A 15177-nucleotide genomic window follows, 5' to 3' on the forward strand; every position below is an offset into this window, starting at 1 on the left:
TTTTTTTTTTTTTTTTTTTTCGGCCGCACCACACAGCTTGTGGAATCTTATTTCCCCTACCAGGGATCGAACCCGGGCTCCAGCAGTGTAAGCCCCAAGCCCTAACCACTGGACCACCAGGGAATTCCCTGGACTCTTATAGGTAATAAACATTCTTGATTGGCCAATATATGATTAGAAGACTGGCCAAAGAAACACACAGAATGAAATCAAAGCCAAGTCACTTGTAAGAGTTCAGTCCACTGCCTCATTTCTTGACCTGAAGATGCAATTAACACAATTGAGTCTTTTAAATTTTACTACCCATAGTTATGCTGTTCACCTACGGAGCCCTCCCATGGGGATAATGCACTAGGGAAACCGGATGGCCTCATATCAGTCATGCTTCGAATAGCTAAAAAACTGACTTTCAATTCAGAGGGAAGAGGTCCAAGTACTAATTCTGAATGTAATTACTAAAAGCAGCATGATTACAAGTCCTTCCCAAGAGCAGCTAGCCTGCTTAGAGCCGAGCTATAAGTTCCTCAGGAAACGATTTTATAGAACAACCTTGCCCCAAAGCTAGAGGATCCTTTTTTAGGATCCTATGTTGCAGACCAATCAATTACATGAACGTTCTCTCCTGACTTAAGCACCAGGGTAAGAGGATACTGCAGCACCTGTAATTTAAGATCTTAATATCAGCAAGGAAATTCATTAGGGAAGCCAAAAAGCAACTTTATTACATAGACCTTCAGAACTCTCCAAACAGCTCAGACTTGGAAAGTTTTTAATAAGTTTTAGGTTTGATTCCCTATACATAAATCCTTCATTTAATTCAGGCCCAGTGAAGATCTTTCTACCTAACACTGGAGATAGAATTTTAAGAAGGTACCCTTATGTAAGAAGAAAACAGTCAATCACAGGAAAGGTGATATTCTTTTAGATGCTTCTTGTAAGCTCAGCCTCACCAAAGGCTATGAACTGACCACGAAGAACCCAACAGGTGACTGCGAAATTCTTAGACTGAACATATTGAGGCACCAATTAATCATGTGAGGGTTGCTTAATTAGAAGGATTTACTACTTGGTTTCCAACTTTATTAAGACCACTACAGGACACCAAGCTACCAATACCTACCCTAATTTTCTTTTAGTTTCATTGGCAGAGATGTCCCTCCTTGTTACCTGGGCAAGTCCTTCCCTCTGAAATCTGGATCCTATATCTTCCCTCCTCCTTGAGAATTTAATCCAACCATCATCCCCTAGCTTGTATATCTTTAACTACTCCTCTCCTTTCCCCTCGGCTCCGGAACAGCGTGATGACAACGTTCACTGTCTCTACTTCTGCACCTCCTGCTACACCATGTGACCTGGCTTCCAGCCCCACAAATTCACTGAAACTGCCCTCCCCACAGTCACCTAACTGCCAACCCAGAAGACACTGGTGACCATTCCTTTGCCTTTTAAACCCACTCTCCCTCTTGATTCTGAGACTTCTTCATTCTACCCTGGTTTCCCTCCTTCCCCTCCTTCCCCTTTAACTGTTCCCTCTCTTCTGTTCACCCCTTAAATGTTTGTTTACTCATTCTTAGCCCTCTTTCCTTTTTATTCTGTATTACAACTTCTTAAGATATCCATGGGCCTAAGGGTCCATAGATGGATTTGCGGGGTTGGGGGGAGTCATAAACCACCTAAAATCGCATGCAAAATTTTTGGTGTCATGTACTCTATGGGATGGAAAAAAAAAAAACCCTATAGATTTCAAAAGCAAGTAAATAATACCTGTTCTCTACATTCTCCCATAATGATTTAATCTACTTCCACAGTTTCAACTGTAACCTGTACACTGACAATTCCCAATCCGTATCTTCAGCTCAGGCCTTTATCCTAAACACGACTCTCATATGTCCAATTGACTCCTAAAAATTTCATGCTCATTTCAAGCTCAGCTTGTCTAAAAATGAACTCTTCTTGTCTCCCTCTCTGCTTCTAATAGGTTTCCCTGCTATAATCTATCTGTTACGGCCTGAATGTCTGTGTCCTCCTGAAATTCATATGTTGAAATCTCACCCCCAACGTGATAGGAGTTGAAGCCTTTGGGAGGTGATTCAGTCATGAGGGTGGAGCTCTCACAAATGGAATGAGTGGCCTTACAAAAGGGACCCCAGAGAACTCTCTCATTCCCGCTCCACCATGTGAGGGTGCAGCAAGAAGACAGCTAGCTGTCTATGAACCAGGAAGAGGCCCTCACGAGACACCAAACCTGTACGTGCCTTGACCATGGACTTCCTCACCGTCAAAGTGTGAGGATTCAGTGTCTGTTGTTTTAGACACCGAGTCTATGGTTTTGTTACAGCAGCCCAAACTGACTAAGACACCACCCTCCTCAGTGCTGCTGGCACTGTGGACAGTGCTGCCCACAATGAATCCTTATCCTAATAATATTAACAGATAACATTTATCAAGTCTCTACTTATATGCCAAGTACCTTACATATATTGTTTCCAATGCTCAACAACCCTGAGAGGCATTATTTTACTGGAAAGATAAAGCCCACAGAGGCTAAGTAACTTGCCAGAGATCACAAGGTAAGTCTGAACCCAGCTCTACTGGATTCTAAAGCCTGATGCCTGCATTCAGGATAACATTTAAACTTTTTAGCTTGAGATCTAAGGCCCCATATGATGTGGCCACTCTTCCCTCTCCACCCTTTCATAAAAACTCTAACTTCCAGCCTTGCCGAATGTACAGTTTTGCCCAAATGAGGCATGTGCTCTCACACTTCCATGCTTTGCATTTACTGTTCTCTCTGCATGGAAGATAGCTCCCCCATTTCCTTGACTACTCATTCTTCAGCATTCAACTCAGCTATCACCTCCTCCATCCCTTATATACACTAGTTGAGTGATCTCCCTCTTGTGCCTATTTCAAGGTATCATAGTTTGCTTGTCCATCTGTCCTACTCTACTTGGAGCAATTTGAGGATAAGCCTGGGGTCGGAATGAAAGCCTGCATTTGAGGCACACAGTTCTGTGTTCTATTCCAACATAGCCCAACACAGCATCATGAATCATTAAAAAAGCAAAGAGAGAAGAACCTCTGCTTGTTTCCCTGAGGGCCACAGAAAAATTACAAGTGGTTCAAGAAGCCCAAGAAGCACCAACCACCTGAAAATCTAAAAATGAGATACCTGGGACTTGCCTGGTGCTCCAGTGGTAAAAAATCCGCCTTACAACGCAGGGGATGTGGGTTCAATCCCTGGTCAGGGAACTAAGATCCCACATGCCGCGGGGCAACTAAGCCTGTGCACTGCAACTACTGAGCTCGCGTGCCTCAACTAGAGCCCGCGTGCCGCAAACTACAGAGCCCACACGCCCTGGAGCCTGCACGCCTGAACTAGAGAAGAGAAAAACCCACGTGCCACAACTAGAGAGAAGCCCGCTCACCACTACGAAGAGCCCACATGCCACAATTAAGACCCAACACAGCCTAAAATAAATAATAAATAATGAGATATCTGACCTGACAAAAAGGGAAATAAATATATAGAAAGTTGGAATTGGCCTGTTCCTTGACCACATGAGGTCAATCTAGTGGCAGAGACCAGCATGTAAATAAATAATTAACAATAACACCAAGCAAATAGCAAACCAGATACAAGCTGCACAAAACCATGTTGATAGGGCTTCCCCGGCGGCGCAGTGGTTGAGAATCCGCCTGCGGAGGCAGGGGACGCGGGTTCGTGACCCGGTCCGGGAAGATCCCACATGCCGCGAAGTGGCTGGGCCCGTGAGCCATGGCCGCTGAGCCTGCACATCCGGAGCCTGTGCTCCGCAACGGGAGAGGCCACAACAGTGAGAGGCCCACGTACCACAAAAAAAAAAAAAAAAAAATCATGCTGATAAACAAAGCTGATTAATTCTGACAGAGGGACAGGAGAAGAGTTCATGAAAGGTGTGGTATCTGAAGTAAACCTTGGGTGACAAGTATGATTTTGGCAGCCCAAAAAGAGGTTAAGGAATTCCAAAATGAAGAATAAGCACAAGCAGCGACTTGGACATATGTGAGTACACAGGATACATTGGAAGGAATGGTGTGGCTACCCAAAGCATACAGTTAGCCATGTAATGAGAAGGGAAGCTAACAAGGTCACCTGAGACCACATCACTCCAGAGAGCAGGAATGAGGAGCATCTACTTAATTCAGTAGATAAAAGGACACCACTGAAATTTTCTGAACCAGAGGTTGTTTTGGAAAGATTAATCTGGCGTTGGACGGAAGGCCAGACTGCAGCAGAGACACACTAAGAGGTAGAAGCAATTAGAGGCCTACTGTGTGTGACAGACCAAGAAAGAAATCTAAAAAGCATGAATAGGGCAGAGGCAGCCAGATCCCCACTCCAATGTAGAGGAAGAAACAATAGCCCTTAACTACTGACTAGATGTTAAGGAAAGGGAGAGTTCAAGATAATTCTAAAGTTTCCAGTCACAGGGACTTCCCTGGTGGTGCAATGGTTAAGAATCCGTCTGCCAATGCAAGGGACATGAGTTCGATCCCTGGTCCGGGAAGATCCCACATGCTGCGGAGCAACTAAGCCTGTGAGCCACAACTACTGACCCCGTGTCTAGAGCTGGCAAGCCACAGTTACGGAGCCCACGTGCCACAACGAGAAGCCCACGCACCACAACGAAGAGTAGACTCCACTTGCCGCAACTAGAGAAAGCCCGCGCACAGCGACGAAGACCCAGCGCAGCCACAAAAAAACCCAAAAAATTTCCAGTCACAGCAACTGGGAGGAGTGGTACCTGGAGATAAGGAAAACAGGTGGCACAGACTGAGTGAGGATAGGTTGGGTAAAGTAGAAGAAACATAATGAGATGTCAGCAGGCCCTTCCTGCAGACAGTTGGAACCTTAGGTCTGGAGTTCAGAAAAGCAGGCAGAATTGAGGATACAGATTTGATGCTAACAGTTGATAGCTGAGGCCGTGGCAGGTAGTACAGCCAGCCTATTTCTACAAGTCTTCCTAAATCACCACTTTGCTCGTATTACCCCTCTATTCAAAATCCTTTAGTGGCTCTCAGACGACCAGAGGCTCAAGCCCAAGTCCTTTGTTTCTACTGTCTACTACAACCCTCTGAAATTCAATTCCAGTTTTTATTCACTATGTGTTAGGTGGTTGGAAGACATAAAGATAAGACATGGCCTCTAACCTGAAGAAATTTACAATCTATCTACTCTTCCAAATTTATCTTTAGACTCTCCCCTGCATGACTCAACTGCAACCATTCTGATCTCAGTTTCCAAACATACCTTGCACACTCTTGCCTTTGTTCACCTATTTCTCCCTACTGAAATATCTACCCTCCTCGTCTTGTTTTATCTAACTTAGAGCCTCCTTACAAGGTCCAGCTGAAGTCAACTTCTTCCTTTACACCTTTCTGGCTATCCCAGCCATCTCTGGATGCCTGTGTTTATTCAATTTACTTGGCCCCAAACATATAAAATCTATTGCTAGATTATCTTTACATGTAAATCCCATGTCTCTATCTGAACTTTAGTTCTTTGAAGTCAAGAACCATGTTTTAAATTTCGTTAAATATCCAACATTTAGGACAATAGTAAGCACTCAGGAATGCTCATTTATTTAACCATATATACTATGTGAGAGCCCACTGTGTGCCAAGGTTATATCTATATGGATACTTTATGATGGTATTTTCAAAGTCAGACTAAAAAATATTCTCAAATGATAATTAAAAGACTGCTTTTCAGCGTAGAGCAGGGATCTCCATTCAGACGTCCCTTCCACAGTTTCAGCTTTTCTAAATTCTTCTTGCCACATCTACACCCAGGAGACTTCACACCACTTAATGTGAGCTCAAAGAAAATGGTGTGAAATGGAGATCAAGCAATTAAAATGTTTACCAATAATATACAATGGTACCAGTATTATAAATGATTCCTTTCCTTAGAAATATATAAGTCAACTTTGGGAGAAAAGAATGACCTCGATATTTACTGTGTTTACTCTGTGTCAGGCACTGTGCAAGGCCTGTGTCATTTAGTATTGATATTTGACTTAATCTTCACAATTCTATCAAGTACACATTATTTATCTTCATTTCATAGTTCAAATTGAGGCTCAGAAATGCTTATTAATAATTTGCCCAATGTCACATGGCTACTAAGTAGCAGAATTGAGATTCAAATCCAAGTCTGTCATGGACCTTTAACCACCACACTCTCCTGCCACTGTGAAATTATCAGAAGGCAACACAATATAGTCCCTATATAATGAAGGGAAGAGGAGAGGTGCAAACTATAACTGTAATAGGGTTTCATGAAAGGTATCTGTCACCAAGAGTTGGTTAAGACTCAGAATGTCTCAATGAGGATTGAGACGTGGGAATTTAGGGAAGTGATAACTGGGGACTTCAATGCAACATTAAAATTTTATGTTATTTCTTAGGAAAATCTGAACTTTGTTACCAATAATTATTTGCCCTACTGGGAATCAGAGAGTACAAGGCAGAAGTCAGATAAAGAAATAAGCCAGGGGCTTCCCTGGTGGCGCAGTGGTTGAGAGTCCGCCTGCCGATGCAGGGGACACCGGTTCGTGTCCCGGTCCGGGAAGATCCCACATGCCACGGAGCGGCTGGGCCCATGAGCCATGGCCGCTGAGCCTGAGCGTCCGGAGCCTATGCTCTGCAACAGGAGAGGCCACAACAGTGAGAAGTCCGCGTACCGCAAAAAAAAAAAAAAAAAAAAAAAAAAAAAAAAAAAAAAAAAAAAGAAAGAAGCCAGGAGTAAGCCTGGTGGCAAAAGAAAGAGCCACAGAGAGAACGAGAGGCTTACAGGGAGAAGGGAAGAGGGAGGAAAACACAATAGCTTCTAGAGTATTTAATGGAGCATCACATTCAGAAAAAATAAAATACTTCACAAAGAGATACAGGGGTTAACGATCCTCAAAAACATCACCTTAAAGATGAAGAAATCGAAGTCCAGATTTAAGAATTTAGATAAGGTTGCAGAGGGCCAGAATCAGGGCTGTAACTTGGATTTCCTAGCCTCTACTCTGTGGCTTACCTTATAGGATACTCATGTCCCCTCTGTGAGCCTGAGTTTCATCTATAAAGTGTGGAGTGTGGACTAGGTCAGTGGTTTCCAAATACCAACTGTGAGTCAACAATATCAAAATCAGCAGAGGAGCTTGCACTGAGCTAAGCTCTTTAATATCATATACTCCTCATAATGACTGCATGAATTAGGGCCTATTTCAATCTCCCTCTCTCTTCATTCATTCATTCATTCATTCATTCATTCATTTATTTATCTCTCTCTCTCCAGGGGATTAAACAGAGTAGGATGAGCTAGGAGAATGTTGTTTTGCCCTGAAAATTTCAATAAAGATTCTAGACTTCCTTATACTTTTCTGTTGATTACAGAAAAGGGGCCCTTTTATCTCTAAGCATTTTCAGATGCAGAAGAGTCTTTCCTCTAGATCTCAAATCTCAATGATACTGGAAAGATAAAAAGCTAGACTCTATGGCAGGAACTGACTAAAACTGCTACTCCTTGTGCCCAAACATTATTATAGTACCAACTCTTTTTCTCAGAAAGCACTTAAAAATTTGGCAGTACTAGTCTAGCAGTCAGGAGACAGGATCGGAACCCTGGCTCTGCTATTCCCCTTCTGAGATTTCTTCTGAGGTCTCCTCTTGATCAAACAACCAGCAATCTCAATTTTGGTGAAAATCTGCCTGTTCGGGTCACAATTTTGTTCTGCTTTAGAGACTAAGAATACAAAACCAAAAGATATTAGTAGTAGTATCCATCCAGTAGTTCCTAAATTTAGATTTCACAAACGAGTAAATAATCCAAAATAAATAAGAAAACCTAATATAAAGTTGTCAACTTTTTATTTTGCTAAGTAAAGATATCTAAAAACAAACTACCATCTGACAACAATTCTTTCATAAAATAATGGACATTTTAACATCAGAAAAGTAGAAATGGCACTTTCAGAATAAAGGACAGTTCTTTAAATAAGTTTATCTTTATGAAAGGCCACTACATTTTCCTTATCTTTTCCATTTTACCGGAAATTGATGACGATACCTCCAGCATCAGTCTGTACACCCTCCAGTTTGGAAGCCAAGGAAACCTATGGCCAAAAAAGGCTAGGCCACTTGCTCAAGGTCACAGAACATTATCTAAATGAACTCCTCTCCTTTATCAAGAGACATCTAAGCCAACAAGACTCTTTTCCTAGCCTCCAACTCTTCTTAAGATCCCCATCCCAGACCACTTTCAAGCCTTTTTCCCTCCTCACAGCTGGCAAGAGAGTAAATGTAAGAGAATTAGCAATCAGCCCCAAAGAGGAAACCTGGGTCATGACTCCACCCTCCCCTCCTTCCACAATCCTGTCTGCTCAGAGGTGGACTCTGTAACCAACCAACTTCTCCTAAAAATACGCCCTGGACTCTCAGAACTATGAAACATAACTCAAAAGTGGTTTCCTGATACAGACAGAAGCATGAGCATGAACTCAGTCTCTATAAAAAAGTCCCACACCCAAAGCTTAGGCTCTTAACTGCCAGTCACTACAAACTTAAGAAGTTCCCCAGGAAGTAGGGCACCCCAGTCTCTCCCACTGCACGTTTTAACAAGCCCAAAGGCTGTAACGCCTCCAAGGCTTCAGAGCCCATGCGTTCCTATGAGTCAGTAAGAGTAAGGGCTATCTGGGATCCTCATGCCCAGGCAAGGAAAAAAAATTTCACGTACTAACCCATGCAGCACATGCGGCAAACCAGGTGGGTGCTGAACTCGTGCTCATCTTGGTAACTGGGCCACATGTCGCCAGCGTCTGCTGACCCTGCCTAGAAGGAAGGTGTGCCAAAGAACCGCCAGCTAGGGGCCTGTGCACACCCCGCAGCTCCTTAAAGGATTCGAGGTGAACAGAGACAGCAGAACTTCGGAGAAGTGGCTCCACCCACCACTTCCTACTGACCTCCTCCCTCCCCTTGAGGTCAGAGAAGAAGCTCCTCCCTGTGGCACTTCCAAACTGGGTCCAGGTCTTCATGCAAGAGGCATCCTATTCAAAAGCACCACCGGCTCAGTGTTTTCAGACCAACAGCAGCAGGCGAGGTGGGCGCTTCAGATGCAGAAGTCCAGCCGAGTTAGTGAGTGAGTAAGCCTGCGCAGGCAGAAGCCAGTCTTTGAGGTACCCACCACTTGCAGAGCAGAAGCTTGTGACCCGGTGAATCTGAGACAGTTGCAGGAGGGCTGGTGAGGTAAAATGGCTTACTGCCGAGACAGACCCAGTGCATCCACTGCCCAACAACCTGTTGCTGGGGCTGGACTCTTCTCAGGCTGAAGTGTGTGTAAAGTGTTAACCGACTGAGAAAGCCCCACATCGGGGAGGCTATCACGGGGCAAGCCCGCATGCTGTCTGCTGCCAACGGATTTCCTAGATTCCACAGGGAGCTTCAGGTCCCGACTTTGAGCTGCCCAAAGAGTCAAAAGTCTCTCCCCAGTGATTCCACCTCCTTATAGAGTAGCCTGGCCCCAACCAGCCTCTATGGAGATCTGGCACAGCAGATTTCATCAGCTTCAAAAATACCATTTGCTTGTTTGCTCCATTCTTTCCCCTCATCCAGCCAGGAATGTCATCCCAAAGGCACCTTCCTCTTCCCAGACCCTCCCACTTTGTCTCTGCAGTCAACGCAACTTAACTCAGCTGTGCCAGGAATCCCTTTATCCTTCAGTGGAAGGCTGCTTGCTTGTTTGTCCAACTTGTTTTCTGAGTCTTGGCTAATTGTACCAGACACTGGAATGCTGAAGAAACACAATGAAGGGCTTTTTCATTCAGATGGCCTGGCCCATCAGTGCTTCTTCATAATTCTGATGCAACCAGGGGATAGAAAAAGCAGAGCCTCTGTTGTTGTCAGGACAGATGCTCCAATCCTGTCCCCACACCACTCAGAAAGGCCCCACTGCAGATAAGGGCCTAATCACTGGCCCTCTGCTTTAGCTCCCTAAATAGAACAACTTCTTCGGGCTAATGCTACTTCCAATCCCATTCCTGAAGACAGGGAGGGAGGGGCAGATCCCAGGAAAGCAGGTTTCCAGAAATTAGCCCAAAAACTGCAAGTGGGGGAAAAAAGTAAACACAAGTTGACCTAGCAGGTCACTCCGTTTAAACAAGCCCTGTGACCTGCCTCAGTTCCCTGACAGTTTCCTTACCCCCTATTAGGCATCTCTCCCACCTACAAACTGGTAATAATCCTGTTACTACTTACTAATAACGGGACTAACAGCTGACTTTATCCCTCCTTGACTAAGCTCCCAGTCACCCCGATAACCTGTGACAACTCTACTCAGTTTGTTCCTCTTATTAGAGTCTTCTTAGTCACTCTTGGAGGAAGGGTCCTTCTAGAATTTACCTTAACCTAGGAAAAGAAATGCATAAGAAATAGGAAAGAGAGAATAAAAGGGAATAAAGATTTCCTGATTCATATTTAGTAACCTTTATCAGATTTAAATTCCTTGAGTGCAGGGAATGTCTTCTTCATATCCTAGTCTCTAACACATTTAGAAGGCACTCGATAACCCAGGCTAAAATTAATTGAGCACCTACTGTTAGTTCACAGGCAATGTGCTAAAAACTTTAAATATCATTTCATTTAATCCCAACAGTTCTCTAAAAAAAAGTATTATCATTTCCATTTTAGAGATGAAGTTACTTTTGTTTGTTTAGGGGGTTTTTTTGGGTTTTTTTGGGGGGGAGGGGCAGTACGTGGGCCTCTCACTGTTGTGGTTTCTCCCGTTGCGGAGCACAGGCTCCAGACGCACAGGATCAGCGGCCATGGCTCATGGGCCTAGTCGCTCCGCAGCATGCAGGATCCTCCCGGACTGGGGCACAAACCCGCGTCCCCTGCATCGGCAGGCGGACTCTCAACCACTGCGCCACCAGGGAATCCCTGAAGTTACTTTTAAAAGGTTAAATAACTAGACCAAGATTACATATCCATCTGTCCTGCTCCAAAGCTAGGCCTCCTACTACACCATGCTGTCTTTGAGAGGGAGCTAAACCAGAGTAACTAAACTGGGGTAGGGAAGCTGTATATGGAAGGAGGTAGAATGTTCCTGGCAAGTTAAGAAATAAAAACACCTACGGCCAACTGGAGATTTAAGGCATATCCCAAATGAGTATGTAGAGCAACTTCTAGAAATACTAAATAATTTCACAGCCTCCAAAAATCAAAATAATCATTACTGGGTAAGGTTTAAGGAAGGTGAACCAAAGCGTGCTCTTTTTCTCACTCCTCTGGCATCCAGGCAGAACTTATTTCCCCGGAAGGTACTATAGACTGAGGAAAGCAGGAGTTTGGGGAACAATGTCAGTCTAGCCACCAGGAGACAGGCCTTTCCTTTAGGATCCTAGGAGATCCTGAGCCTCAAAAGGGAAGCCACTGCTAACAGGAAAGAGAGGACCCGGATGAGGACAGTCAGCTCTTAATTACCCAGAGGAAATCAGCCTGTATAGTGATTATCTGGGCCAGTCCACTTCCTTTTTAGGCCAACGTTCAGCCATTTCATAGTTCACTAGATGTCCAGAGATGTGAGGCAAGAAAAGGTGAATCTGGCTGCTACCTGCAGATTCGTTAAAATGCTGAATGGAAGGAAGAGATTCAAGCCAATATTTCCACAAATGGCTAGAAGTTATCTAAGAATTTACAGCTACTGGCTTTCTTACTAGCACAGAAAACTGAAGCTATACATTTAATTTATTTCCTAAAACATCAAAATCACCCACTATTGAGGCTAGTCAAGCAGACATAGTCTTTCCTTCTAATGTGTGAGATAATGATTCATAATATATCACTAACTTTTCAAACACTTCCACATTGGCTTCTACCACATTTTTAAATTCCCAACTGTAAAAATAAACATTTATATTTTGTCCCAGGAGCCCACAGGAAAGTGCATGTTTTCACTGATATCTTTTGTTTTGTTTTGTATAGTCCTTAACCATGTGCAGAATATATTCTAAGAACTAACTCAAAGCAACCATGCAGTATTATTAACCCTATTTTACAGATGAGGAAACAGAGGCCCAGACAGATTAATGTCACTCTGCCAGTAAGGGCAGAGCTAGGATGAAAACACAGGCAGTCTGACCCCAGACTCTCAACAAGCTCTCAACCACAATTCCATACTACAGCCAAGTGTGGGCCAGATAATCGTACTGCCAAAATTGCAGAAAACTAGAGACTTTAGTCTTTTTTCTTCTCATGCCAATTAGAAATTCGAAGTCCAGAGGAATTAAGTGACCTAACATCACATAGTAGTAAGCAGAAAAGCCAAGACTTAGAATCCAGATCTTCTGACTCAAAGTTCAGTGGTCTTCCTACACACTGAACAATCTAGAAAAAAATAGCTAAGGAAAGAAAAACAGAAAGACTACATCTTGACTACAACACCTATTGTTTTAGTTATTTGAGCAAAGATATATTAGGTATATGACCATTTGTTTAAATATTTGCATGTCTAGTACATGCATAACAAAATTTAGGTACTACAAATGGAGGAATGAAAATTCAAAGCAACTGCAAAAATCTACACCAAATCTCATAGGACAAAATTTAACTAGGATGCCTTTAAGTCTTATGCTGAAGTTCAAGAAAACCAAAGGAACAGCATTCTCTGGAGGGGAGACAACAGTTCATGCACGAGGTCTGACCATTTTATAACTTATCTTATAGGTTAATGAGACTCAACAGTGTAATGGAGCTGCTTTAAAAAAAAAAAAAAAAAAAAGGCATGGTACAATTCTAGATTGTACTCCATATGGTCCAGATCCAGGGATTATAGCTGGTCCTCCTAGTGGGATGCTGGAAATGGAAAGAACCTTAAGAGATTAGATTGTCCAACTCGTTCATTTTGCAGATAAAGAAAACAAGACCTTAGTCTGTCCTTTCACAAACAAAATATGCAAATGTTCCTCTCAAGTATATAAATAAAGCCCTTTTCCTATTTACACTACCACGACATGGATATTAATAAACTAAAACACAGGGCAACTCTATATTATTCAGTTAACCTATACTAAGCACTCACCTCAGGCCACACATCAAGCTAAGCCAAGCCCTGTAAATATACACGTGAACAGGATGGTTCCTGTTACAGCTTAATCTAATGATATCTTTTTTTTCCCTAATGATATCTTAATTCTTTCATTTATTTGTTCAAGTAACATTCATTGACATCTATTTTGTCACAGACACTTGAGAAACTGAGATGAGTAAGAGTTCCTGTTCTTAAAGATCTTACAGTCTAATAAAATCTAATTAGTGGGGAAAGAAACAAGCTAAACAAGATGACCACACAGGTTTGAATAGGAAGTATTAACAGAATGCTACCGGAACACAGAAAAGGAACTTTTATTCCAGTCAAGGAAGCTCTCCAGAAGTGATAGCTACTTACCTTGAAGGACAAGCATCAAGTTGTTAGTTAAAAAGAAGATACAGTTATTTCGGGTAGTAATCTACAAGTTTTTAAATGATGCTTGAGTACTGAGTGCTTATAAGGCCAAAACAGGATATGAAACTAGTGAAATAGGCCAGGTTGGGGGTTGGGGGGTGGGTGGATCATGACAAAGGCTTTAATGGATTTTAAGCAGAAGAGTGATACAGACAGCTCTGTAGTTTAGAAAGATCATTCTGGCTACAGGTAGAAGACAGACTAGGGGCGAGAGGGTGGGGGGAACACAGAGAAAGGGCGAAACAGATTATTTCAACAGTCCTGGAAAAGAAAAATGATGATGCAAGCTAAAACAGTAGGAAGTTTGGGGAACAATGAGATAACATATGTGAATGCAAGTGTGGACAGGGTGTACAGAAAGCTATTTGAAATTCCAAGTATTGATACTAAGTGAGTGCTAAATTCTGTCTTACAGGTATTATGGCTTCAGTACAAACTGTGTCTTCCTGTTCTTGTTTACATCTGCTGAAGAGATGGTGACTTGGGAACACTGTTGTAAAAGCCATGTACTTAATATCATATAACTAGATCTCACCAATGGACTCCTATCACCTAGAAAAAAATAGCAAATGAAAGCTAAGAAATAGTAATCAGAGATTCCTTCCCCACATTCCTGCTGTATTTCCCTCACCTCTCTACACACACACGGCCACCACATTTTCAAAGCAAAAATAATCAATTTAACTGTCCAAAGGGAATACTAGGATGATAAGGAGTTAGGAAATTGTACGTAGTATTACAAAGGGAAGTGTCTAGGCTGGCAAAGATAGCCTTCAAGTATAAGCAAGCCTGACACCTAGAAGAGGGAGTACAGATCTTCCTTATGATGCAGTTACATTCCAATAAACCCAGCACAGGTTAAAAATATCCAAAGTCGAAAGTGCATTTAATATATCCAACCTACCAAACATCAACTCTTGGCTTAGCCTACCTTACATGTGCTCAGAACACTTACATTAGGCAAAATCATCTAACACAAAGCCTATTTTATAATAAAGTGCTGGATAACTCTTGCAAATTTACTGAATACCATGCTGAAAGTGAAAAACAGAATGGTTGTATCAGTTGTTTACCCTCGTGACCACATGGCTGAATGGGAGCTGCAGCGGCTGCTACTACCCAGCATCAGGAGAGAGTTATGTACTGCATGTCACTAGCCTGGGAAAAGATGAAAATTCAAAGAATGATCTCCACTGAATGCATATTGCTTTCACACCATTGTTAAAGGCGAAAAATCTAAGTCAAAGCAATCTAGTTGGGGACCATCTGTATACTAGATCTTTGCCAGGCACAACTTGGCTGATGGGTGTAAGTTACAAAGAGGCAACTTTCAGATTAAAAAAGAACTCCTCCATTACCAACATAATGAATAGTCCATCGGTTGTATGTTCTACAGAGGACTTCAAGCAAAGGAAGAATAACTTCTGACAAGAGTGGTACTAAGTGAGAGTTTGCGTTGGTTGATATGTAAGGTCCCTTCCAACTCTAACAGCAATATAGAATTTGTTATCAACTTTAAGAATGGAAGAAGTCGTAAATCTATACAAACACAATGAAGAGTTACTAGAACATCGTATCAGAACCGTAGCACTAAAAGGAACCTAGCAGTTTTCAACTCTGACAGAACACTTTTTTAAACAAATCTTACA

The 15177-nt window shown here is 42.6% G+C and overlaps 1 protein-coding gene across 22 annotated transcripts in view; it reads right to left on the reverse strand.

Annotated features, from left to right (window-relative positions):
* The window catches only part of MACF1 (microtubule actin crosslinking factor 1), a 349861-nt gene that overhangs the window by 224953 nt on the left and 109731 nt on the right, over positions 1–15177 (reverse strand). Inside the window, exon 1 of one of the 22 annotated variants that reach the window (XM_067010978.1) lies at positions 8772–8853. The exons of the other annotated variants lie outside the window; for them this stretch is intronic. Within the exon in view, the coding sequence (XP_066867079.1) occupies positions 8772–8838 (67 nt within the window). The 5' untranslated portion in view covers positions 8839–8853. Of the gene's footprint in view, positions 1–8771; positions 8854–15177 lie in introns of those variants that run through there. 22 annotated transcript variants of the gene reach the window in all.

This window comes from Kogia breviceps, chromosome 1 (genome assembly GCF_026419965.1).
Source record: "Kogia breviceps isolate mKogBre1 chromosome 1, mKogBre1 haplotype 1, whole genome shotgun sequence".
Classification (NCBI taxonomy): Eukaryota; Metazoa; Chordata; class Mammalia; order Artiodactyla; family Physeteridae; genus Kogia; species Kogia breviceps.